The 25426-nt window shown below is 58.9% G+C and overlaps 1 protein-coding gene across 2 annotated transcripts in view; it reads right to left on the bottom strand.

Moving 5' to 3' along the window:
• Positions 1 to 5399: 5399 nt before the first annotated feature.
• Positions 5400 to 25426, bottom strand: part of Fam78b (family with sequence similarity 78 member B) — a 69851-nt gene continuing 49824 nt past the window's right edge. Inside the window, exons 2-3 of one of the 2 annotated variants that reach the window (XR_013088429.2) lie at positions 12765 to 14129; positions 5400 to 5887 (exon numbers count right to left, since the gene is read on the bottom strand). Coding sequence is in view for 1 of the 2 variants with exons in the window: in XM_076831577.2 (XP_076687692.1) it covers positions 13607 to 14129 (523 nt within the window). In the remaining variant the exon portion in view is untranslated. Of the gene's footprint in view, positions 5888 to 12094; positions 14130 to 25426 lie in introns of those variants that run through there. The other variant, XM_076831577.2, reaches the window with a different exon arrangement.

The raw sequence follows: 25426 nt of genomic DNA, 5'->3' as shown, positions 1-25426 counted from the left end.
GGAAGACCAGGCCCGGAGCAGGGACCGACAGCCCTGCGCCCCGCGACCCGCACACGTGCACTCACATCACACTCAGGGTGCACGAGGGTGCTCGCCAGGGCGTCCTCAGCACACGTCGCACACTGACCCGGGCCTTCAGAGAGGATCTGGGGTGGGCCGCTTTAGGTCCATTTGAATCAGGTAATTAGTTTAGAGACAGAAAATACATACAGTCTTAATTTTTTCAACATGAGTGAGAACTGCTTTAGGAGTTGCGTGTGGTGTGTTATAAAAATATCTCCTTTTAATTGTGTTTATTTACTAGGTGAATCCCACGGGCAGTGAGTGGGTGAGCTTGGCCACGGCCTGCAGCCTTGCCCCCTCGCCTCACGTCCACACTCTGCCTGTGACCATCTGTGATGGAATTTCACGTCCAGCCTTAACTTAGGTTTGCAGGTGACCGTCTAAGGTTTTGTCCACCTCACAAGAGGCCAGGCTGGCTCTCAGTTTGGGATCTCTGGCTTCGGGTCTTGAGCTGTTTGCTGAGAAAACCCTACAGTGGATTCGAGGGCTGAGCTGGGCTCCTCAGCTGGCACTCCGCAGCGTGTGGCCTTGGAAATCACTTGGCTTTCCTCAATTCAGGAAATGGAGCCTCCGCAGGAGTCCAGATGGCAGGAGACCATGCGCTGGTCCTACCTGGGATCTACGGACTATCGGTGCGAAGGCTTCAGGGAGCAGGAAGCCCCCCGGTGCAGACGGGGTCAGAGCGGGATCAGGCAGAGGCAGCTCCCCGCAGCCATGGCCCTGTCTGCTCCTGTTTCCCTCCCAGGACCCTTCTCCGCACACCCGTGGTCTCCTCATCTCCCTCTTCTGTCTACCTCCTCCCGCTAGAGCGTCTCCTCATCTCCCTCTTCTGTCTACCTCCTCCCGCTAGAGCGTCTCCTCATCTCCCTCTTCTGTCTACCTCCTCCCGCTAGAGCGGAAGCTGCTCAGGGGTGGGTTTTGAGTTTCACTCCGCAGACCACGTGGGTCTCCTTCGTCATGCACATGGAGAGCTGGGGAGAAGGAGGGCGTGTGGGTGGGGGGACCTTCTGTAAGAAGGGGCACCGTCCCCAGCTCCTCTCCCCAAGGTCTGAGGTTACTCCAAGGGGCCAGAAGGGTCTGGGAAGAGTGCTAAAGGAAGGGCGTAGGTTTGACCCCGTGTGACAAGGTACCTGTCCCCTTGGCATCCTGCTGTGGGCCTGGGGACTGGGTGTGTCCTGCCCAACACCGTGCGTGACAGGTGACAGCTCAGGTCCTGGGCACCTGGCTGTGGCAGACTGCTGATTTCTTGCAGGGGGCGGGCAGGGAAGGCAGAACAGGCAGAGAACCATTTCTTCTGCCTGGAGTTCTGACTCTGGTGGAGTGCATAGGTTTTGGAGGGATCAGGTAGTTCGTTTGGAAAACAGAGAAAACACGGCCACGTCTGCAGCCCCAGTTGGCCGCACAGGCAACACCCTTCTGCATGGAGTGAACAAGAAGCATGAGCTGTGTTTGAAACTGTCTTTGAGCCTCCGAGTAAAATACAGGCTTTTGGTTTTTTAAAAATCAGACACGTCCTTGTTCTCTCTGTCGAGTCATTACAGAGCCAGACCCGGAGCTTTACAGTTTTCTAACCAGGGAGAAATCCTGGGTGGATTTCCAGGGTCCCTGGGCTGCTGCCGCATGCCCCAGGCTCACTCCTGCGCAGAACAAGTTGTGTGTGCTCCCGTCCTGCAGCCGCGCCCAGTCCGCATGGCTCCTGGCTTCAGGTGAACCAGCAAGGGAGAAAGTACAGACGCCTCCTACCCCTGAGGTCACAGTCCCTATGCAGGGACACAGGGCTCCTTTTCTAAAATTGGCGCACAGCGCTGCTTCCTCCAGGGCGGAGCATGCGTGGGCTGCGCGCCCCCCGGGAGGTGGGCACCTCAGGTTGTTGTTGAGTACGTTTCCCCTCAGTGCACGGCACGCGGATTCAGGCCCTTTCCTTAAATCTTCTTTGTGGACACTCCTATTTGCTATTCTGCCACGTCTCCTTGCTCCCTCTGGACTGGTGTGTAGGAGAGTGTGTGGGGAAGAGAACCTCAATCAGCGACTGCCCACTGCAGAGGGTCTCGTCTCTGTGGCAAGGGTCAGGGCAGAGGGCAGCCAGGCCTGCTGTCAGGGTGGCGGGGGTGGGTCTGGGGGAGGGTGGGAGGCAGAGACCTGTCGGGCTGGGGCCAGCACAGCGGGGGCTTCCCTCCTTCCCAGCTGCACAGGATTCTCAGGATCCCAGGCCAGGTCAGGACCTCCCTCCGACCCTGTCCTTCCCACGCCCGCCTGGTGAGGTCTGGCCTTTAAAAATGCAAAGCTCAGAAAGAGGTGCAAGGCACCAGGCCCAGGAATGGACCTGCCCTCGGGACTCCGACTCCGACTCAGGCGCACCCTCTGCATCTCCAGGGCGTTCCATTTCACAGCACCGGTCATGGCCTAGGGCGGTGTCCACTGTGCTGTGTCCCCTCCCCAAGTTCACACCTTGAAATCCTCAGCCCAGGGTATGTATGGGGGGCCTTGGGAGGCGTAAGTCCCCGGGGTGCAGCTCTCCTGGTGGGATTAGTGTCCTTGCAGAGTCTCCCCCCCCACCCCCCCCCCGACCCCTTGAGGAGGCAGAGGCTGTCCATGAAGTCGAAGCCATAATGGGTGCTCACCAGACCACCCTCCAGACCTGTGGCCTTGGACTTCAGCTTCCAGAGCTGGGAGACTCTTCTATTGTGGGTATGCGCCCCAGGTTGTGGCCTGGTCAGCAGCGTGGACTTGGACAGCAGTGGGTCAGGGAAGGGCCAGGACCCCTCTCCTAGCCTTGCTCTTGGGTGTCAGCCCCTTTCTCTTGTAGGATTGCCTTTGGACCAGACCTGCCTGCGACAGTCTCTCTGGGTCTCCAGAGCTTGCCTGGCTGGGAGGGACTCTCGAGTCTGCCCCGTGTGCTCCAGGGCCGGCCTGTGCCCAGGGTCTTCCCCAGGATTTGTGGGAAATCAGGCACTAAATCTTTCAGGACAAATTAAAGAGAAAAGACACTTGGTTGTGTTGAATACATACTGTATTTAACTTTTTGTCTTTAATCCCAGAGAAGTGAAATGCGACATCTGTTTGAGTTTATGCAACATCCAGACCGACGACCCAGAATCCCTAGTGAAGTCGTTTTAAGGCACTCTGCAGAGCCGGCTTCGTCTCTTCCTCCTTGGGTTTCCTCCAAACCGTAGCAGGACACCTGGGGTCTCGTTCTTCGAAGGGATACGCACATGCTCACGCTCCTCACCTGCGGGTTTGTGCCGGCCACCCTGAACACAGCGCAACTCCAGCGGGGGCCGGGAGGGGAGGGAGCCTCGGAGGCTAGAGGCAGAGGGACTCACAGGTGTCTGGACCAAGGGGGCAGCACAGAGGGGAGGGCGGGAGGAAGCTGGGCAGGCGGGGACCAGATGGCTGATGCCCTGTGCGAGGACAGGCTGCTTCCCATGAGGTTCAGACTAACTTAGCCTGTTTCTGGGCTTTTCTCTTCCACGTTAGAGATGGGGCCAGTGCAGGGACATCTCAGAGGAAGGGAAGTGTGCTTGGTGAGTGTGCTTCTGCAGCGTGGAGGGCTGGTCTCAGGATGGGTGTGACTCAGGGCTCTGAAATGCCCTTCTGATAAGAAATAATCTCCCTGGCTGGCCTGAAGTTCCCACCGCTACAGCCACTCCTTCAGATTAAGGCATGATTCGTAGCCCCTGTTAAAACAAATGCTACCTGTGAAGCGTGACTCTCGACTCTTTAGCACCCACTGACTGAATGTCACCTATCAGAGAGCAGGACCCTGAGAGATGGGACTTGGGGCAGGACATGCTATAGCGGGGAGAGGAGGCTTGGAGGTGCCAATGCAGGCAGGGGACGGCTGGGCAGCGGAGGGTGTACTTGCCGTGGGAGACTGGGGGCTGCCCCACACCACAGGCACCCTAGGCTCTGGGTGTGTGGGGTGGCCGAGGGTCTGTGCCTATTGCAGCATTCTCTGTATGTCCGTAAAATGGAATGCACTGGTCCCCCGTGAAAATAGGACAGCAGATCCCTGTCGAGTCAAAGATGATAGAAGTCCCCAACTGTCTTGTGCAGATTCTCATTACCATAAAGTCAAAATCCGGAAGCTCTGCAGATCCAGGTCTTATGTGCAGACAGGGTGTGCACACATGCACACACACACTCACACGCACACTTGCACACACTCTGCAGTCAAGGCCTCGCCAATGTGAAGGGTGATGTCTCTTCCCGGCCATCTAGGATTCGGATGCATGGTGGCCACTGCAAGGTTGTTGGGCAAAAGACTGGCTTGGGGGTGTCATGACCCTTCCTGGTATCAGTTAGACCCTCTGTTAACTCAGGTGGCTCTGTGGAAATGGCCCGGCTTTGCTTACAGAGACTGGCATGGCCTTGCTGTTAGGATTGGGGCTTGGAGACAGGGATGTCGACACCGTGCCCTTTAAACCTTTGGAGTTTTGCAGACTGGGGGAGATGCAGGAGGAGACAGCAGCCTGGCAGGGAGGGGCTTCGGCTCCTAGAGAAGCTGTACTCGGGCGCAGGCTCAGGCAGGGCAGGTGCCAGCCTCGGGGCATGACTCTGGGACCTGCCCAGCTCTCCAGGCATCTGCTCAGGCTGCTGGGCTGGTGGGGAATGTTCAGTGGGGAGCCAGGCTGGAGGGACAGAAGGGGACTCCAGAGGAAGCCGGGAAACGGGAGGCAGGGACCTGAGTGGTGGGAGGGGCCAGGGGAGAAGATCCTGGAAGAACTTCTCGGCCCTGTTTTCACAGCGGAATCACCTGGTAAGTGAGGGACACCCTGCCCGCCCGCCATGCGGGGACAGCCTGCCGTGACTGGTTTGGGTGGAGAGCAGGCGCGGATGCATCTGGAGTCAGCGTGCTCCGTCAGAGCAGCGTGAGCACCGTGCTCTTCGTGGCCGGGTGGGAGCTGGACAGCCAGGACCCGCGGAGTCAGGAAGGAGCTGAAGGGGAGGGCAGGTCAGGAGGGCCCTGGGGCTCCTGTCCAGACTGTGGAGCCTCGTGACGCGGGGTCCGACAGCCTCGCTAGCTGGTGTTTTCTGGTGGGAAATCTGGCTGGAGTGGGGGTACGGGGGCAGAGGGAGAGAATGTCTCCTCTTTTCTGTGTCTTCTGAGAGGAATTCACTATGTTATTTGGGACCTACAAGACAAACTCTGGGGCTGATGCCTGAAGGACAGAAGTCGAGCTTCGGTATCATACAGACATGTTGCATAAATAAATAGGTCAGCACATATGCCAATAAATAAACCAATAAATAAAAGCACACACTCTGATTGCGTGGCCTCGGGTGGTTCTTCCTCACCCCACTGACCCTGGTGACACCAGGACACCCGTGGTCACAGAAGGCACCCATCCTGGCCATGGCAAGAGGAATGACTGTTGGCCCTGGCTCTCCAAGAGATCGTGGATGCTAGCTACCCGCGTGGAGGAGGGAGGAGGAGGGGAGAGCAGGCGTGCGGGCGGGAGGCAGGACGTGGGAGCCAGGGCCGGGCTACGTTAGGTGTTGGGGGTCCAGGCTGACCAGCTCGTGGTCCTCGGGGGGCTTCCCTGTGGTCTGGATGAACCCAGCGTTTCCACACAAAAAGATACAGCAGACGCGGTTCCCGTTTCCAAGTAGCTCCCCACAAGCCAACCAGCCGGCCCGCTGGCCCGCTGGCTGGGCAGGAGGTACGGTCGCAGGACAGAGGGTGTGGGAGGCAGGCAGGAGGGCGCCATCTGTGGGGTCAGCTGTCCGGGACATGAGCTCCTGGGACACCAGCCATGCTTGTCTCCTCCGCGGCTCTGCCACGCGGCTCTGCTTCTAGGCTTGCCCTGTCCCCCTAGGAGACCTGGATGTGGACACAGAAATGTGAAGGTAGAGTGGGCGTCAGAGACCAAGGACACACCAGGCCCTAAGCAGGTGTTACCCTCCGGGCTGCACAAATAGATCAAGGGGCGAGAACTCTGGAACTTCAAGTGAAGTCCGAGTGTTTGTTTTTACATGCACTTCTCCATAAAGAGAGTCTGCCGTGTTTATCTGGTTCTTTAAAAAAAGATCAAAAACTAAAATGACATTCAAGGATTCCAAGTCACGTCTATGTGTAGCTCACTAGCAAGGTGTGTGCAGAAATGGGTAGGATTCCAGATCCTCCATGGCGTGGCTCCTGGGTGTCCCAAGGCACAGGAGGTTGGCAGGCGTCTGACTGACCACAGCCAGAGTCTAACGGAGCTCCTGTTGGGGGCTCACCCACCAATGGCGCTCAGACTTGCTTCCTGAGTTCCTCTCAGTACTATTCAGCCTTAGGTTGTCCATCAGTTTCTCTTTAAAAAGAAACCATGCTGTCACTTTTTCTGGGGCTAGCTAGTTGTATATATTGCTTATGTAATAGATGGGTCCTAAAGAAGTGGGTGAAATGAATTATTTAAGTTAAAAAAAAGATGTCTTTGAATGCACAAGAGAGCTGTTCCGGGGGAGCCAAGCCCAGCCCTCCTCTCCCAGGATCTCTTCCCTCTTGGTATCTTTGAATTCGATGTGCTGGGTTTGCTTGTAAGGACAAATTGCTACCATGCAACAGGTTTTTACAGCTGCACATTAGGTAACGCTGTTGCCTTTCCAGATAGGCTGCATGGGTTCAGTCTTACAAAGAAATACCCCAAAGTCTTACTCAGGAGGTCAAAAACCCTTTTCCAGTTGTCTGAAGTTAGAAGTCACTCTCATCATACATAACAGGGGGACAGCCTAGAGGACAATCCAGAGGTGCTCCTCTGCCCCTTGTGCCCAGTGTTGCCGCCATGCTCTTCTGTGTCAATAAATGCCACTTCCCCCTCCTGCAGTATGAGATGGTCAGGGGCACAGGCTGTGCTGGGCTTTGCCAGCCTTGATCCCTCGCCTGGCACAGTGACAGATGTGGTGGGGTGGGGGGTGGGGTGCACTGTGGGTAAACAGGGGCTGAGGCCTGAGGCCGGCTTCCGAGTCTGTCTGCAGCTCACAGGCCACCCTGGGGAGATGCCCCCAGCAGGTCACATCACCAGGATAGGGACTGCTATTACCTCGCTGAGTCGTATTAGTTTGGTTCCAGGTTCTACAGAGCAGTGATGCCATGGGTCAGCGCGATTTTGCACAGAGACCATTTTAACTGCATGCTGAGTCCTGTGCACTCACTTCTCCAAGGCAAGGCGCGGTTTCAGTCTTAGAAAGAAACAGGGGCCCAGAGCGGTTCCTGTGTCTTCAGGAGCCTGAAATCTCTGAGGGAGTCAACGTGGCACTGGGAACACGCCTTCTTCCCATTTCACGGTTGGAAAGCGAAGGCCCCAAGGTGACTTATAGGGACCTGCGTAAAGCCAAGTCATGATCAGGCCTCAGAGCCCCAGGGCCCCTGTCAAGAGGCCACCCTGAACCACAGGGTGGCCTCCTTTGGTAAGGAGAGCTGCTTGGAGATGCCGCTCTCCTACAGGTGAAAGCGGATACTGCCTGGCTGCAGAGGGTGGGATTCACAGCTCTTATTCCTTCACAACACCCACTATTCCCTGCTCGTGAACGCGCCCCAGGAAGGCGTCTGCCTCTGCTCCATCTCAGGAGCAGGGTTGGCTCTGTACAGGAGGACCCAGGAGTCCCCAAGGCCAGACCGAGACGCGCAGCTCCCTGGTGCGCAAGGCAGGCACACGCGCAGGGGTGGGGGCGGGGGGCTCGGGTCCCGTTCATCTGATATGCAGGCGCAGTCTTTCTTCTTTCCTAATTAATTAAAAGTAATAGCTTTCCATAGTTTCTGGTGTGTGAGGGAGTGAAGTGGGAAATAATTTAATTGGCTGTCTTGCTTTCAAAGCTCAGTTTAATGAACTAGTTCTCAGCCTGAAGTGCGTGCATTATCTCTCCTGTTATTTTTCCAATTAACATTTCATTGGCTCACGTCTGTGCAGAAGATTCTAATTGGTTTGAAGGGTGGGGGTGAAGGGACAGGAGCAGATGGAGAGAGAGCGGCAGCCTCTTCCGTCCCTAGTGCAGGGTGTACACTGACTTGGCTGCAGGGTCCTCAAGTCCCTTTCCTTGGAAGAGCTCAAAGTGCTAGAGATAAGTCCTGCCCTGTCACTTTACACTCACAGGCCAGAAAGGGGCCAGGCCAGGCCCTTCAAAGGTGGACTGGCTGCTGGAAAGGACAGAGAGAAGGCTGAGGGGCACCTCCCAAGGCTCTGGGCTTCCCTGGAGTGTGTGGCCCCAGCAGGGAGGGGCCCCTCAGCCTCCTGGGAGACACCAGTGTCAAGGCGCCTTGGAGAGGGATGTTCACAGGCTCCCAGGACACCCTCCTTGCCCTGCTGTGTCCGGGGGTAGGTGGAGCAGGGTGGGGACCAAGGATCCCAGCCAGGTGCCTGGTAAAGCTGAGGAGGCTTGCCCTTGGTGGGGCACAAGAGGCCCGGCTTGGACCTTGGGTCCCAGCAGCCTGACCTGCTCACCTGGCTTGCTCACCTGAGTCCCAGGCCAGGCAGGAAGCAACAGCACCTGTCCTCCTATCTCTTCTCCCTCCAGGCCAGCTGAGGCCAGCCCACAGGGCCATCCCGCCTTCAGTGTGCCCCTGGTGCTGGGTCATGCCCTGCCCTCTGCCCTTAGCTGTGATTCTGGAGTCCATTCTTCCTTCCCCTGGGCATCTTTGGCCCAGCGCTGGCTGGATAACAGGAGAGATGATACCTGCACGTCAGCCACGGGCCATGCCACGGGCAAACACGGGCAGACACAGGAGAGACACTAATGTGTGGCCACAGGGCCTGCTGCCCAGGGGCCCGAGAGAAGAGCCTGCTAGATGCTCCTGGGGAACCTGGCACAGCTAGGAATGAGGCACGAGTTGGGGCGGGGGGCGGGGGGACCAGCCCAGGAGTCCTGTGTGCTGGAGAGGTAGGGTCGTGACCAGTGTGACCAGTGTGCCTCCTGTGGTGGGGCAGCTGGGCTGGTTGGGGGGCAGAAGCACCTCCTCCTTCTCTGTGAACTCGCATGTCAAAACCTGCAATGCCACTTCAAACCATGGGGTCCCAATGCTGTAGGGACAGACGGTCCAGTGCAGACCCATGCAAGACTTTGAACGCATATATCCCCTTTGGGTCTCTGGTCTGTCATCACCACAGGAAATGCGCTGGCGGAGAATCGAGCTGGGATTGCGACCTGCCCAGACCCGATGCTCAGCCCCCTTCCTCCCCAAAAGGCCTCTTGGAGATGGCTTCCTGCAGGTTCAGGCCTCCCGAGTAAGACGAGTAAGACGGCAGGGGAGAGTCAGATCCTGAGGCCAGGCCTTGATGGGCAGGAAGGGTGGGTTCCCTGAGATGCTTTTGGGCTTCCACGTAGGTGGGGCCTGAGCGTCTGCAGCTGCTCCCGGCCCGAGGCTCCCCCAGGAATCTCAAGGTTGGTGATGGGATCTGCCCCAGAGGATGCTCAGCTGACCAGGGCGCAGGGCCTCCCCGTTGACCCAGATGCACTCCCATAAAAGTGCCTGGGAGTGACCAAGTGACTTTGACTGTCCTCTGGCTGCAGAGATGGCCATTCTCCGGAAGGCTTCCACAGGCAGACGCCCCACCAGGGAGATGGGAACCAGATGTACTCAAGATCTCAAAAGAAATTAATGGCAATGACTGGGGTAAAAATATCTCTGACTGAGCTTGCTCACCCAGTCCCTTTCCATCCAAGAATCACTTAGGCTTGATTATAGAGTTCAGGCGTTCACTGGGTTCTTGATTAATTTTCTTTTCAGCTTGAAAAGTGTGTGAGTGTGGTGGGTCTTTGTGTGTGTGCGTGTTCACATCGTTCTCTGCAACTCCGCTGGGAGCCGACTCTGGCGATGCTAATTGTGCCCTCAGTTATAACGCGGAGACGTTCAGCGTTCAGCCAAGGGGGCTGCAGGCCATTGTTCATGGCCTCCTCCCTTGGGCTGCTCCTGCCGAGCCGCGGGGTGGCTGGTGGTGGGGCCTCACCATGGGACGCATGATTTCCTCCAAGTCTCTGTACTTGTGGTGTTTAAGGGACTCTGAGACCAGGGGAACAGATTCCTACCCTGCTAATTACGAGTCCTGTGCTAAGAGCTGCCAGCGACGGCAGCCCTCCCACACCCAGCCCCTGACAGGCACTTCCTGGGCCAGCCTCCCTGGGACAAGAAGGTTCTCTGCCTGAGAGAACGGGGTGGGCTCTCCTGTTGTGCCCAAGGCCACCAGGCAAAGAGGTGGGATTCGGAGCTCAAAGGCCTAGTGTGGACCCTGGCCCTGACCTTTTCTGCTTATGTGCCTAGGGTGTGCCAGTCAGCCTCTCTGGTCTCAGTTGCTCTCTGTAACAAGGTCACAATATGATGACATGGCGTCACACTTCCTGTGAGCCTGCCTGGGAAGGGGGCGTGCCGGTGGCAGCCTGTGTACAAGAGCCCATAAGTCGCGGTTCTTGACAGGATTGCTGCTTAGAGCCTGCCTGTGACCTCGGAGCATCGTTCCTGGCACCAGGAGAGAGGGAGTCTGGAAAGGCCCACAGAATGGCTGCCAACCTTCCCAGGTGCCATGGGTACCACAGTGACTTGGGGGTGTGAACGCAGGCTGCAAAGGGCCCGGGTCAGGGCCCACCTCATAATGGCCGCCACAGGAACTTCTGTTTTCCGACTCCACAGTAACACGTGTTCACTGCTGTTCTTTAAAGGGTGGGTCCAGGGGTCTGGAGTTTCGGCCTGTGGGTCGATAGTCCTGGGACGGTGACAAGGCTTTTCATGGAGCCAGGGAGAGCTGTGAGCCGGCTAAGGCGACTGCTGTGTGACCAGGCTGCTCCTGGCCTCAGGCTGATGTGGGATGTGGCCTTAATAGATGGCATTGCACAGAGACTCAAAGAGATCCTTCAAGATCACAGCCTAAGAGGTCTCCAAGGTGACCTCATCTAAGAACCCAGGGTCTGACGATCTCTTCTTTCACACACAGGAATTCAAAACTTGTACTCCAAGAAACCATGCCGTGCACGTGGAATCAGACCACCCCCTGACACTGAGGCACCGAATGGGCCCTGGTAGCTGATGGCACCTGGCGCCGACCCAGGCACTCTCTGGGGAAGGACCGTGGGAGGGAGGGGCGACCCCACAGAGGTTTCAGGGCTAATTCTCGCTTGTGAGAGTCTTTCATCTGGTAATATCCTGACTAGGCTGGAAGGCAACATCCTCAGATCCTCATAAAACAAAGATGACTTCCAAATAATTGGCTCCAGGGCGACAGAGTGTTCTGCCAGGCTAACCTCAGAGACGCGACTGAAGAGTCCGGGAAGTGTCACCAACAGTGACCACGATGCATATCTGCAGAACGCCTTAAACTGTTATAAGCTCTTCCCCATATATTTTTCTTGTTTATTTTTCTATTACATAATTTCCCAGAAACTGCTGGGAGACTCCAAAAAGTGATTTTATGTTTTTTAAATGAAGGCACTGTCTATGCTGCCCTTGCTGTATGAATACACACACATGCCTTTGGAAAAATCACATTGTGTGTAACTCTGATTGCATGAGTCATATCTTGCTTCAATGGGCTGGGGAAATTTGAAAACTGCAACCCTGCAGAGGATTTTGTAATATAAGCCCTTGCTCATTAACCTGTGGCCACACTGATGGATTTTTAAATATCAGGTTTTCTTAAAGTGGGGCGGTTCTGGTTGGACTACAGGATCAGAACCCGCTCCCCAGAATCCCACCAAGGTGGCATCTAATTCAGTCCAAGAGAGAGGTTGCTGTTTCTGACAATGGTGTGCAAACAAACAGCTTTATCTCAAGCCTGGGAAGGGACAGAGGAATCCCAGGGTAATGACTGAACCACCTCTACGCCAGTGTCTCAGGTCTCTGTGAGTCACCCGTGTGTGTTACTGTGCTGTACAGAAACCTGCCATCAATAGCTAATCTGCAAAAGAGTAGCTAAAGATCAGGGTGTGAGGCTAATGCTCCATAGTGTGGAGGGGGCCTGTCAACACTCTCAAGTGTCCAAGAAACGTATCCTGGGACTCAGACCTGAATGAATTAGGCATTTTTAATAAAACTAATAAACGAGTTCTCCCGTTTTCACCTGCGTCCCCACGCTCTGCCGCTCTGGTGGAAGGCAGACCTCTGGCAGCAGCCGTGGGACTGTGACTGCTCTGGACTTGGGTGCTGTCACCTCTGGAATCAGGCTTGCCGCGCCCACCCACTAAACACACAGTGACCCTGTGGCATTTTATAGCCAGTTTGCGTGGGAGTTTGAATGATCCCCCTCCCACAGCCACAGTTTCCATTATTGAGAATAAAGGCAGAAGCCCTTTTGGTGGGGGGGCGTGGCCGAGGTTGGAAGAGCTAGAAACATTCTCATGTAAAGTGTGGACACTGTTTAAAAAGTTTCAGAGGGCCCTGATGGAAGGACACCGGGCCTCTGTCCCTGTGGGCTGGGTCTCAGTGACACAGGCTCGCTTAGTTTAAACGGCTCAGGTTTCCATTAAGGAGCTGACGCTACGCCCTGGGAAGCACTTTTCCACAAACACTCCAAGTGGGCCTCTGTGAAGCTGAGCTAAGTGAATGTTTGTGGCAAACAGTGTTGTCACTGTGTGTGGGGAGGCCACGGTGCACGGAAGCAGGCGCTTCCGGCCAATCGGAATGGTACACATGCTGTACCCACGCCTGTGCATGTGCGTGTGTGTGCTTACGAGTGTGCATTCATGTGTGCATTGTATGTGTTCAAATCATTCAGAGGCTAAAGAAAACCACACACCTGAAAACACCGTTCTTGCCTGTTGAAATGTTGAAACCCTCCATGGCTTCATGGCTTATCAATCTGTTTTGTAAAGTTAGGGCTGGTGATGGGAGAAGAATAAGCAGCTGTAAACAAAATCAGTTTGGGCTCCACTGAAAACACGCAGGGCCCAAACACAGGGCTGCGGCAGGCGGGACTGCACGTCCATTCTGCGGGGAGGAGGCCGGGCTCCGCCTCCTTGGAGAGGGGAAGCGGCATTTCCACCGCTTAGTGGGCCAGCACCCTGGACAGTTCCCGGGAGCTCCCCCTTCCGGTGCAGGAGCGCCTGGATTCCTCGGCTGGCCAGTGTTCCCTTCATTCCAGTGCGTGTCCCAAGCCGAGGTCAACTGACAAATCACATCCTCTCCCCCACCCTCTCCTCTGCCACCTCTCACACCTGCTTCCCCAGCCCCTCCATCGACAAGGGACCGGGCCTCACAAACACTGGCTGTTTGCACTCCATTCAGCTGGTTGGGAAGCAGCCCTCGCCTCCACAGGCCCTGCTTAGTTCCACTGCCGTCCCCTGCATCTCGCAGGGCAGAATTGGGCAACAGTCAAATGGAGAACCATCCTGGTCCGCGCCGAACCATGGCTGCGTGGAGACAGTCACGGCAAGTCTGTCAATCAGCGACTTACTCCTAAGAGGAAGGGCGTTTCCTAGGGACCCTGCCGCCGAGGGGCGCTGGCTCTGCCCGGCGGACGCGGGGGCTGGCCAGCCGGCTGAGAGGTCTGCTTTGGCTCAGAGACCATTGTGGCTCCTGCCACCCTGGCAACTTCGCAGAGTGCCTCGCGGTGTGTGCTCCACAGTCAGGCCGTCTGCTCTACTTGGGAGGGATCACGACCAGGGGTGGCCCCCGCTTGGGCCTCCACATGAGGACCTGGGCGTCGTTGGCGTTGGGCTTCACTAGTGCGTTGGGGGGGATGGGCTCCATCCGGCTCAGGATCCGGGGCTGCTCCTGCTGAGTCCTGCCCACCAGCCGCGCCCGCTGCCCCAAGAGCTGAAGAGGGTCCACCTCAATGTCCACCCGCATCCTCCACTTGATGGTCTGCAGAATGATCTTCTCCTTGGTGGTGGCGTTCATGGCCACCAGCCAGGTGGTGAAGCTTTGGTCCCTCTTGATTCTCGTGAGCAGTGGCACATTGCTGTCACTCACTGGCACTGCCCACGTCACACTGGGGTAGAAGTTGTCATTCATGCTGACAGAGAACCTGGAGATCTTGTTGGTGGGGCCGACCAGGGTCACGGTTTCCGTGGTGTTCCCGTACCAGGGGTAGCTCACCCCATCCGAGTCGCTGATGGCCTTGACTCTCCCTTCCCTCAGGTCGGGCAGCTCCCAGCTGGACCTGGCAAGGCAGAAGAGGTGCACAAGAGAGAGGCCGTGTGAGTTTTTCAGCCGCTGAGAGGTGCCCACCACTTACAGACCCAGACAGCTCGGCACAGTGGCCGCCCAGAGGGGGAAAAGGCCAGGAAGTTCTGCGCTGTTTCAGGATCAAGTGGGAACGCAACCGAGCAGAGATAAAAAGCAATGCCCACAAAGTTAAATGAGAGCACAGATGACCAACGGAAAGCTTAGAGCTCAAGAGACAGGCATCCACCACAAGGAGGCACCAGCCAGGGGGGATGGTGGCAGTCAGCGGCTCCGGGGATCCCCTGCAGGACAGGTTCCCCAGGGTCTGAGGGTGGGAAGGGCTGTTTGGTGGACGAGGTGGAGGCTGAATTTGATGTACTTGGAGGAAGGCTCGGGGAAGGAGGGCAAGGAGCCAAAGTTTAATGTCCCAGCTGTTAGGAAGTCACACTAGGGGGCCTCTCTTCAACCAAGAGGCTTGTTCACACGGATTGCCACCTGCAGTCCAGCTCTTGGCAAAGGCAGCCTGGGGAAGGACGACTCAAGGAGACAGCAGTCACCTGGAGACCACGTGGCCTGTGAAGCCGCACAGCTGCTGGCACCGTCTGACGCCCTGCTTTCCTGGGCTTCGAGGTCAGCCTGGCCGGCTTGCTGTGCAGGGTCACATCCCACCATTCTAGGCACCCCCCGACCTTGTACAGAAGGATGGCAAGGACCACGCTTCCCCCCACCATGGGCCGCTCCTCGTCACCGTAATGAGGATGATAAACAGCCATGGCGGGCACCTACGGGGCACCTGCTCTATTCCAACCACCCTGCTAAGTCCTTTGGCTCAGCTAATGTTCAAGATATTCCACAGCCTACGTGACTCTCCTCTCCACTTTCCCATGGAGAGCTGAAGGCTGGACGCTACGGTGCGTACCCAGGGCCCCGGGGTGGTAGAGGTGGAGCTGGGCACCGTTGGGCCCCGAGCTTCGCACCACCACATCGTGCCGGCCCCACTGCCCCTACAGGGCGGTGGCGGAAGGCCAGGTGGAGGGACTCGGGATGTCCTGTGAGCCAGTTGCCCCAGCTTTGAGGAGTGGACCTGAGGGGGCACTCTTTGTATTTCTATCCCCAGATCTAGGGATGACCCTGGGTAGTGACCTGGTAACTGCCAAGGTCTTGATCATCACAGAAAGAAACCAGACTGTTCCATCCCTCAACTGGGGAGGGGCTGGTTTGACACAAATTTCTCCTTCCTGGGAAGTGACAGAGGACCCTACAGGGCCTTCTCCAAAGGGTCTGGAGTGGCCGGTGGTCTGGAGTGGCCGTCAGGGGACACTGACAGGCCAGCAGCATCGCCCTTGCGCTCTGGCTCCCGCAGCTGGCCCACAGCACTTCCTTGCAGCCGAGCCACCTGAGGCAGGCGGGGCTGGACCTGGGGAGGCGGCGAGCCCCAGGGCCCGGGCCTTCCCCCCTGGTCTGCATGCCCTTGTGGTCAGCAGGAACTGCCACAGGACCTGAAGCAGAACCAGCGAAAGCTCAGGTGTGGCCATTTCCTGCGGCACAGAGGGAGCACCATGGAGTGACTGTGATGCAGTCACACAGGGCAGAGGCTGGCTTTGATAATGGTTTTCAGAGAAGTCCCTGAACCGTCCCCAGGGTGGTAGCATATTGGAGTCATTTGACCAAGGGACGGGACTGCTGTGCGCGAGGCACCTGAGACGGCATGTGGCCCACAGTGAGCTCGTCTCTCCTGCCCTGAACCACAGGCGCTTCCTGGTCTCTGCTGCACCATCTTCCTGGGCAGAAGAGTGGGGTCACCCTGGGCTCTTCCCATCCCTCTGATGGACAGCCATGGCCATCAAATCACTGCATCCCGGGAACCGTGCCCATGAACAACACCTGGATGTATCTCCTCCTCTCCATCCAACTGGGCTGCCTGTGTTCCATCCACGCCCTCAGCTCCTCTCCCCTGCTCCGCTGTGCTACCACAGCCTGTCTCCACATGGTCCCCGTCCTCTGGACTCACCTCTTTGGCTACACAGGTGTCCCCCTAGGAATACGGTCAGGCCTTTTCTATGGTAAAACCCCTGAGAGATCCCTCTTCCTGGCCAGCCCTGGTGTCACTGAGCAGGACAGCTGTGGCCCTCCCACCCAGCCTCCCTGCCATTTCCCACCCTGCCCTGGCTCATGCCACGTCTTCTGCCTGCCCACACGTTCTCCTGCTCAAGTGTCCCTGTGGCTAAATGTGTGTCCTTGCAGGGTTATCATGGGCTACCCCTCCAGAAGGCCGTCTTCTGCCTGTGCCCATGAGTATGTCCACACCTACAGGTGACAGCTTTTAACGACTGGTTCATGTGTCTGTCCTGCCACTGGATCATGATCTCCTGGAGACAGTGGCTTATTTTGAGTCCTTGGTGTCCAGCACGTTGCTGGGACATAGTAAAGCCTAATAAACCTTTACTGAAGGGGTATCTTATTTGAACCAGCTTTGCACCCAGAGCTTCGTCACCTGTACATGACCCAGTGTTCATCCTAGCTCTGGACTCTTCCTGGAGTGTGTGTTTACAAGGTTGCTCCCCGATGGAACAAGGGTGTGGTCTCCCTGTCCCTGAATTCCACACCCCGCCCTGGGTCTACCCCCACGGCACTCAGGGCGCCAGGTCTGGCCCTGTGGGAGGGAAGGACGGTGGTATCTGTCTCCTGGGACCAGGACAGGGACCAGGCTCATGGTGCCTGCAACCACTTGCTCCTTTCTCTCTCTCTCTTTTGGTGTCCGCTGCCCGGCTGCTGTCTCAGGGCCGTCTTTGCTCCTCTCCTCCTGTGGCCTCACACTTCCCGGGTGACCTCCTCGGGGCTCGTGATTTCTATACCGGGACCAATGTCCGACTTTGGCCGGGATTGCTCCCTTGGGCTCCAGACCCCCATTCCCAACTGCCTGCTGATGAAAACCCTGGAGTCCCTCCGGGCCACTCTCGTGTCCCGCACACCACCTGCCGGCAAGTCCTCTGGACTTCACCACCTCCACCACCACTGCCCGGGTCCAGCAAGGCCGCTGTGGGATGGTGGCCAGGGCCTCCTAAGGATCACTTTGCCAGTCCTCCAGCTCTGCTGCCTGGTATTTCCACATGGCAGCCACGTGATCTTGTTAAGGTCTTTAAAACCATGTCACTCCCCTGCCCAAAAAGTCACCACTCCACATAAACCACTTAGGAAAAGTCCCAGTCCTGGAGGTGGCTGTGTGACACACACGCTCTGTTTCCCGTCCCCCCCCCCCTCGACCCCGTCTCCTCTCTGGCCCACTCTGGCCTCTGTGCTGTTCACTGGACACACCAACTCCCCCCTCAGGGCCCTGCACTGACTTTCAATTTGCTCGACACGTCCTTCCCTCAGGTCCCTGAAGGTCCTGCCCCTTGGCCTCCTCAGTGCTGACCAGTTCCACGTTCCCAGGGCCACCGTCCCAGGCCACCTCGACCCCTGGTCCACCCCACAAGACACGGGAAGTTCCTGACTTTGCCAATGTCTGTCTCTCCCCACCCGCTGCCCAGACGCAGTCCCTCTGCAGCAGGGACGTCATAGGTCTCCAGGGCCACTGCAGCAGCCAGCAGGAGGAGCCGACATCTGCTGAGTAAGTCACACTGAGCTGGAGTCGGAGACGAGAGGAGGCTGCGGTTTCTGTGCAGGGGACCAGCCAGGCGGATGCTGGCCGGGAGGTCCCTGCAGACTTGGGTCTAGAGCTCAGGAAGGAGTTGGGGCTGGACAGGGACAATGGCCAGCCACCCGCTGCAGAGTGGTGGGCACCGGCTGGATGCCTGGGGGCAAAGGAGCCCCAAGGAGGCTTGTTAGACGGCCAGAGACGCAGAGGAGTCTGAGAAGCTGTGAAGGGGGTGGACTGGTTTCCAAAGGGAAGGGATTTCAGGGAGTCGCCTCGAGGAACCAGGGTGGGGTGTGCTAATCATGGACACAGCAGTAAAGAGGAGCTGGAAGGCCTTCTGTGAGGAGCCATGAGGAGAGAGGCCCTCCATGGAGGCAGTAGGGAGTAGGGCAGGAGGGGAGAGCGTGGAGGCTCAGGGCTGGTTGCCAGCGGCGGGAAGTGGGCTTGGGAACCTGGTGCTGCCCCTTGCCCCTTGGCACCACGTTCCCTACCCATAAAACAGCAGGCTAGCTGGGCGCAGCGGTGCCCGCCGTCATCCTAGCAACTCCACGGCCGAGGCAGGAGGATCTCGAGTTCAAGGGCGGCCTCTGAACTTATGAGACCCCGTCTCAAAATAAAAAATAAAAAGGGCTGGGGTGGCTCAGGGGTGAAGCACTTGTGTGGCATTTAGAGCCCCTGGGTTCTGTGCCCAGCACCAGAAACACAACCGACAGAGCTGCTGACCCCAGGCAACCCCCTCCCCAGCCTCAGGTTCCTTACATCAAAACAGAAGAGAGCCAACCCCAGGCCCCCACCTCAGAGCTGTCTGCAGGTGATGAGGCCTCAGACAGGTGCCCTGGAGCCACCCAGAGAGGTGTGTCAGGACCTCCACCCCACGGGGACAGGACGCAGGGAGGCTGCTTGGCAGGTGTGAAGGAGGGTGGGACGAGACAGGGGCTGCTGGCTTCGGGTCTGCAGAGCGTCCAGGGCAGGCTTGAGATCTGGGGGGTCCAGCTTTCAGCCCCACGTGAGAGGGGCCCTGGCTGGCCTCACTTTTCAGGGCATGGCCTCCCACACTGGCGAGGGGTCTGTGGCTGAGACGTGCCCCTCCTCCTAGGCCACCTCAGGGCACCTGGGGTCTCAGTATTCCCAGCCCCAAAGGCTCTGAACCTCCTGGCCCATGCAGGCCTTTCCCCAGGGGCGGCCAGGGGTGGCTGTTTGTTGGGGGTTCGTGTGGAGCGTGGGCACAAGTGTTGGGTGTCCACAGGCACGGGGTGCCCGTCCACAGTGGGGCACAGGCGAGGGCTGGGAAGGGGCCGTGGGCCGAGGGTCAGCGGTCCCTACGTGGCCACGTCCTGGCACCCCACTTTGGGAGCCCGAGAGCCTGGCCTTCAGGGGATGGAGTGCTTGTCTCAGTGGGTGGATAAGACTCCATGTGGTGCCCTGCTGCTTGACCTGGGCCTCGGTCTGTACAGCACGCTCCAGGCCTTGGCTCCTTCCTCTGGAGCCTCCACTCCGACATGGGCAGAGGCGGGTGGGCACTGCAGGCCTGGGCGATCTGGTCAGGGGCCCCCTGGTTGTGGGTGTGCCGCTGGCGCCGTCTCCCAGTCACACAAGCGCTCAGAAACGCACCGCACCCCGTCAAACGTCGACGCACGAGGTGGGGGCGCTCTGCCTTCTGCTGTTCAGGAGGGAACTTGTGAGGGCGCTCTGCTAGCCAGGGGCAGGGCCAGCGGCGACCCAGACCTGGTTCTCAGTCACACGCGAAGGCCGCCCGGCACTCCACAGTCCTGAAGCGCCAAGGAGGCCAGCGGCGGTGATGACATCAGCTGACCCAGGCTGCCGTGGCCCTGCCAGCTGTGAAAACAGTGACGCATTCCAGGACGACCACTCAGCCCTGCTGGCCCACCCACCCTGGTTCCTGCCCAGCCCAAGCCCAGCTCTCCCAGGTCCATCAGCTGAAGGGTCAAGGCCAGCGCAGCAGGGGTCTCCAGACCCCGCTCCCTGCTGGGCAGGGGCTCAGTTCCGCGCTCGTCACAGCTGAGGTGACCTCCTGGACGCAGGCACTGTGGAGTTTGTGGTCTAACCACCGTGTCCATCCTGCTCTCTGAGGAAGGCCAGCTGCTGTGATAACTCGGCTGCACGTAGAGGGCCGGAAGAGGACGTGGGAGGGACGCTGGGCTGGAGAGAACACCACTGCCTCCCAGGTGCCGGCCCGTCCACCAGCACAGCACTGCCCTCCTGTGCTGCAGCACCTCCCCCCACACTCCTCATGGAGAGCTTGGGGACCGGCTCTGGCCGGGAGAGGGAAGCAGGCGGGGCCCAGCCAGGCCTGTGCCACCCCGCAGCGCATGCAGCCCACGGCCCCTGGCTGGCCACTGGGCCCCTTGCACACCAGTCCCCAGCCTGGTCTAGTGCATGCTCCCCGCTGGCTTGCCCCGGCATCACGACTGGGTTGGAGTCTCCTCATTCCTGACAGACCCAGAGGGGCCTGTGCACTGGCCCTGCGGCCTCCCCTGGCCCTCCTCTGACCGTCCTTTCCTCTCCGCCCTCGGAGAGGCAGTCCGGCCGGGCTCCCCTTGTTGCCACCCTCCTGCTCCACGCAGCCCGAACTCCAGCTCCCGATGAAGCCAGAATTAGACAGGCCGTCGGTGCAGATGGGCAAATGGAGTCAGGTCGGACCAAGGAGGCCAGTTTTGGGTGAGTCCAGGAAGTTGCAGACTGTCCCCTGGGGATGAAACGCTAATTCCTTCAGAGTCCTCCCTCCACCCTTATCCAGAGCCTGCCCTGCTCCAACCTGTTGCCAAGGTGACCTGTCCCGGGAGTTGCCCCTCCCTGCAGGGAGCTGTAAGGTTGTTGATGTGCCCTGGGCCGCTCCATCCTGCCCTCCCCCTCAGCCCACCCGTCTCCCACCTTTGGGCCTCCCACCCAGCATCCCTGGGCATCCCTGGGCCTGGTCTCCTGGGCAGGAGGGAGAGAGACACGGGGGGAAAGGCAGGAGAACAAAGGGAGCCTAGGACACATGAAAAGGCCGGTCGCTCTTGCTTCCTGGGACACCAGGACACCAGCTACGGCCCCCTCTCCCTCCCGGGAGCAGACCGTTCCCCCTTTTTAGATAAACCCTGCTCTATACACGTGCCTCCCTGTGCTTCTCTGACGTCAGACCTCAACATGTGGGGAAGCAGGACACGCCCCCATGACCGGCGGTCTCACCGAGAGCCCTGTCCCTGCATTCTCACCCTGCCACATGGCGGTCAGCCGTCCAGCTGGGTCTGAGGACTGCCCCAGCTCTGCTCGCCCAGCCCTTTGGCCATAAATGTGTTTATTAAGAACACTCACTGGACCCTGCTGGGTGGCCCTGGAGGTCCTGTGAGGGCCGCTTCGCACCACGACTGCTGCCCATTGGTTCTCCAGCCTCATGGCCACCACATCCCCCTGGCTCTCAGGCACCAGCACCACGAGCTGCCCACCAGTTCTCCAGCCTCATGGCCACCACATCCCCCTGGCTCTCAGGCACCAGCACCACGAGCTGCCCATTGGTTCTCCAGCCTCATGGCCACCACGTCCCCCTGGCTCTCAGGCACCAGCATCACGAGCTGCCCACCAGTTCTCCAGCCTCATGGCCACCACATCCCCCCTGGCTCTCAGGCACCAGCATCACGAGCTGCCCACCAGTTCTCCAGCCTCATGGCCACTACATCCCTCCTGGCTCTCAGGCACCAGCACCACGAGCTGCCCACCGGTTCTCCAGCCTCATGGCCACCACGTCCCCCTGGCTCTCAGGCACCAGCACCACGAGCTGCCATTGGTTCTCCAGCCTCATGGCCACCACGTCCCCCTGGCTCTCAGGCACCAGCACCACGAGCTGCCCACCGGTTCTCCAGCCTCATGGCCACCACGTCCCCCTGGCTCTCAGGCACCAGCATCACGAGCTGCCCATTGGTTCTCCAGCCTCATGGCCACCACGTCGCCCTGGCTCTCAGGCACCAGCACCACGAGCTGCCCACCGGTTCTCCAGCCTCATGGCCACCACGTCCCCCTGGCTCTCAGGCACCAGCATCACGAGCTGCCCATTGGTTCTCCAGCCTCATGGCCACCACGTCCCCCTGGCTCTCAGGCACCAGCACCACGAGCTGCCCATTGGTTCTCCAGCCTCATGGCCACCACATCCCCCTGGCTCTCAGGCACCAGCACCACCAGCTGCCCACCGGTTCTCCAGCCTCATGGCCACCACATCCCCCTGGCTCTCAGGCACCAGCACCACGAGCTGCCCACCGGTTCTCCAGCCTCATGGCCACCACATCCCCCCTGGCTCTCAGGCACCAGCATCACGAGCTCTCTGCATGAGACCTCCCTCCTGGGGCCTCTGGACGGGTCCCTTTGTCCCCTTCCTTTGGCTCTTTAAACACCTGACACCTCTCTCCTTAACTCGCAGCTCTGAGTCCCCCTGCAAGGCCCTCACCCTGTGCGTGTGTCTGTGCTCTGTCCCCACGCCCCTCCCTGCCCAGGCCAGGGACAGGCCTGGCCACACCTGCAGCAGCACTAGCAGAGCCCAGAGCAAGTGCTGGCTCAAGCTGCTGAGATGGACGGGCCAGTGACCCTGGCAGGCGCACAAGGCTCCCTGTGGGGCCAGATCAAGAGGGCAGCAGTGGGCACAGCCCTTCTGGAGTCCAGAGACAGTCTCAGTGACAGCCACGGGGGCTGGTGCAGACACACGGGGACGAGTGTCCCTGGGTCCCTGGCTAGGTGCTGGCACCAGGCCTAGCGGAGCAGAGGGGCTGCAGGGCCAGGCGGTGGTGCTGGGGGCACGCGGGGGGAGACCCCCACCCCCAGCCTGTGGAGCAGATGGACGGCAGGCAGAGGGAAGCGGGCGTTTGTTGTGTTCTTCGGATTTTAGAATCCCGCTGTCGTATATAGAAACTTGGCTAAAACGGCGGTTCTACGGGACAGACACCCGAGATGAGGAGTGGCGATCTACGGTCAAGGGTATTTTCTCTTTTTGTAAACGTTCTCACTAAAAATAATCAATTTGTACTTATAAGAGAGAGTGACGAGCTATCCCACAGAATGGCAAAGCACTTGGGGAGATGATGCACTTGGGGAGAGGGTGGGCAGAGCAGGGCAGGCTGGGGGAGACCCGACTTGGGGAACGGCGTGCAAACTGGACGTGGCCACCTGCTGCCCACGAGGCTGTGCAGATGTCCAGCCTCTCTGGGCTTTGTTTCTCATATGCACTCAGGCGATGACAGAACATGCCTTAAGGGTTGTTTTAAAAAATAAATAAGAAAACCTGTGAAAAGCAACCTACCCTGTACCTGGCACACAAGGCGCTTTATTAATGGGAACTGCCACCGTGACATTGCTCTCTAGAAACCAAGGCTGGTGAGCTGGGACCTGAGCTTCTTCAAATGGATGGTCCCTTCCTTCTCGCAGGAGACAAGGTGGCTGGGGCCGTGGTGCAGAGGGCCACACTGCCCTTACAAGGCTTTTCTGAACACCTGCTGTGTTCTCAACATTGGAGATGACACAGAGGGCATAAGATGCACACGCACAACACAACACAACACAACCGAGGACCTAGGACACACGTTCTGCTCAGGAGCCCACGGAGGCTACCGTGTAAAACACCTGCTCTGGCAGCCGGCCGCCCGGGCTCCTGCCCTCTGGGAGGCCCCTGGACCTCCTGCTTCCGTGGGAGCCTGTGCACAGTGGGCCGCCTCATCTCTACCCAGGAGGGCAGAACAGACCATTCACAGTGAGGCCAGGGGAGCTCCATGAGGCTTGTGCTGACGGTGTGGGGCCTCGGGACCACAAAGGGAAGGAGTCCATTCCCCAGGGACAAGCTGCTCCTCCCAGAAACAGCCCACACAACTGGTGTCCCCAGGCTTCAGGGCACTTCCCTGGGCCTGGTTCCTTCACAGCCCCTGCCTGGCTCTGGCTCCTCCCGGCTGAGTCTCCTGGGGGACTGCTGTCACTTGGGGGCTGCTGCAGGGCATGGGCAATGCAGGGAGCCCAACCCTGCCACACCTTGCCTAGTACCGGCTCCAAAGTCGGGCCCCCAGAGTCTCAGACCCGAAGCTCTTGTGACCATGAGGGGCCTCGGCCCGTGAACACACGGCCCCTTCTCCGCAGTCTCCTACTGAGGCGGCCACAACTGACAGGAGGGCACTCACTCATTTCCTTCCGTGTTAACCAAGTGGGATTCCTGGCATGGAATCTTCTGGTGGGCCCCTGGAAGGACATCCCAGGGTCCTCTCTCCCCGCAGTGGTCTGCTGAGTCTGGCTGACGCTCTGCACTGCGGATGTGACCACTGTCTAGAGACAGGAGTAGTTTCTTAATCCTATGGTGGTGCATGCATCTGACGGTGACAATGAACCCTGACAGTGGCCCTCCAGGGCCTGTGTGGCCCTGAGTACAGGGACACTCTGCATCCCTTGACCTCTGGACGTAAGGGGGGGTGTGCGTCAGGGCCACACACTCAGGATCCCTTCAGATCTGCCCACCAGCCTGCAGCTGTTACCATTTCTCCCCACCTGATTTGAAGCCATTAAGGTGAACAGATCTTCAAGGTCAAGGAGATATTGACAAGGACAGATGGTCAAATGCTCTCAAGGTGCACAGGGAGCCACTAGACTCTGTCAGCTGAATGGGTGAGCCAGCCAGAGCAGGTGTCGGCCCAGCGTGGAGCAGGTGTCTGGGTGGTCGCAGCTCTCCCGCCCTCCTCCTGCTCTCAGGTTCCCCCAGCATGGTGTCCACTGCCATCATGTTAAACCTAGCCCCTCTGACCACAGCTGGGTGGGGATCACTGACCCTTAGATGCTGCCCAGCATGGGGAAGAGAGGAGGCATCCATTCTGCCCCTGCCCAGCCCATCAGCTGCCCTGCAGAAGGGCCCACGGGGCGCAGGCTGCACGGGCATTCATTTTAGAGGACTGGGGTTGAGGAGGGGACAGGTAGAAAGGCTGAGGGACCAGGCAGGAGGGTGAGAGACCAGGTACGGCTCAGAAGGGACCCAGGTCTGAGCACCTGGGGTCAATGCGACCTGGGCTGGGGCCCCTTGACCTCAGAGGTCTGCGGAGGTCCAAAGCCTGGAGCCCAGGTAACAAAGCCAAGTCAAAGAGACCTGCGAACTGGAGTGGAGCAGGCCGGGGCCGCGGGGCGCAGCAGGCTCTCCAGGTGGAGGTGCTCCAGCGGGCAGAGGGCGGGGATCTCAAGCCAGGGCCATTGGCAAGGCCATTACTGCAGTGGCTCTGTGCCAGGCACCCCGTTGGATGCCCCATGCCGCAGCCTCGTGGTCAGCAGATATGGCTCCCGCTGTTTGCACAAGGGAGATCACTCAGGCCAGATCACTCAGCAACGTCACAGAGCAAGTGGTGACAGAGTGGGAGGAAGCCGACCCCCGCTCTCCAGCTCTGCGCCTGGCCCCCGCAGCCCTTACTGACCAGGGGCCCCAACCTGACCCCCTACTAAAGCACTGGTTCTCTTCACAGTGACATTAGAACTGGGACATGACCCCTGGGGAGGCATGTGGCAGAGGGACAGGCTTTGCCAGTACCACCAGCCGGCTGCTGGGAGCAGCGAGTGGCCCTGAGGTGAGAAGGTGGATGCTTCCCAGTTCTACCACAGAGCAGGGACGGAGGTGGGAGGGCCGGGTTGGTGAGCGCCGACACAGGGAG

This window comes from Callospermophilus lateralis, chromosome 13 (genome assembly GCF_048772815.1).
Source record: "Callospermophilus lateralis isolate mCalLat2 chromosome 13, mCalLat2.hap1, whole genome shotgun sequence".
Taxonomy (NCBI): Eukaryota; Metazoa; Chordata; class Mammalia; order Rodentia; family Sciuridae; genus Callospermophilus; species Callospermophilus lateralis.
The sequence above is the reverse complement of the archived record's forward strand: the minus strand, read 5'-3'. Positions and strand labels throughout refer to the sequence as shown.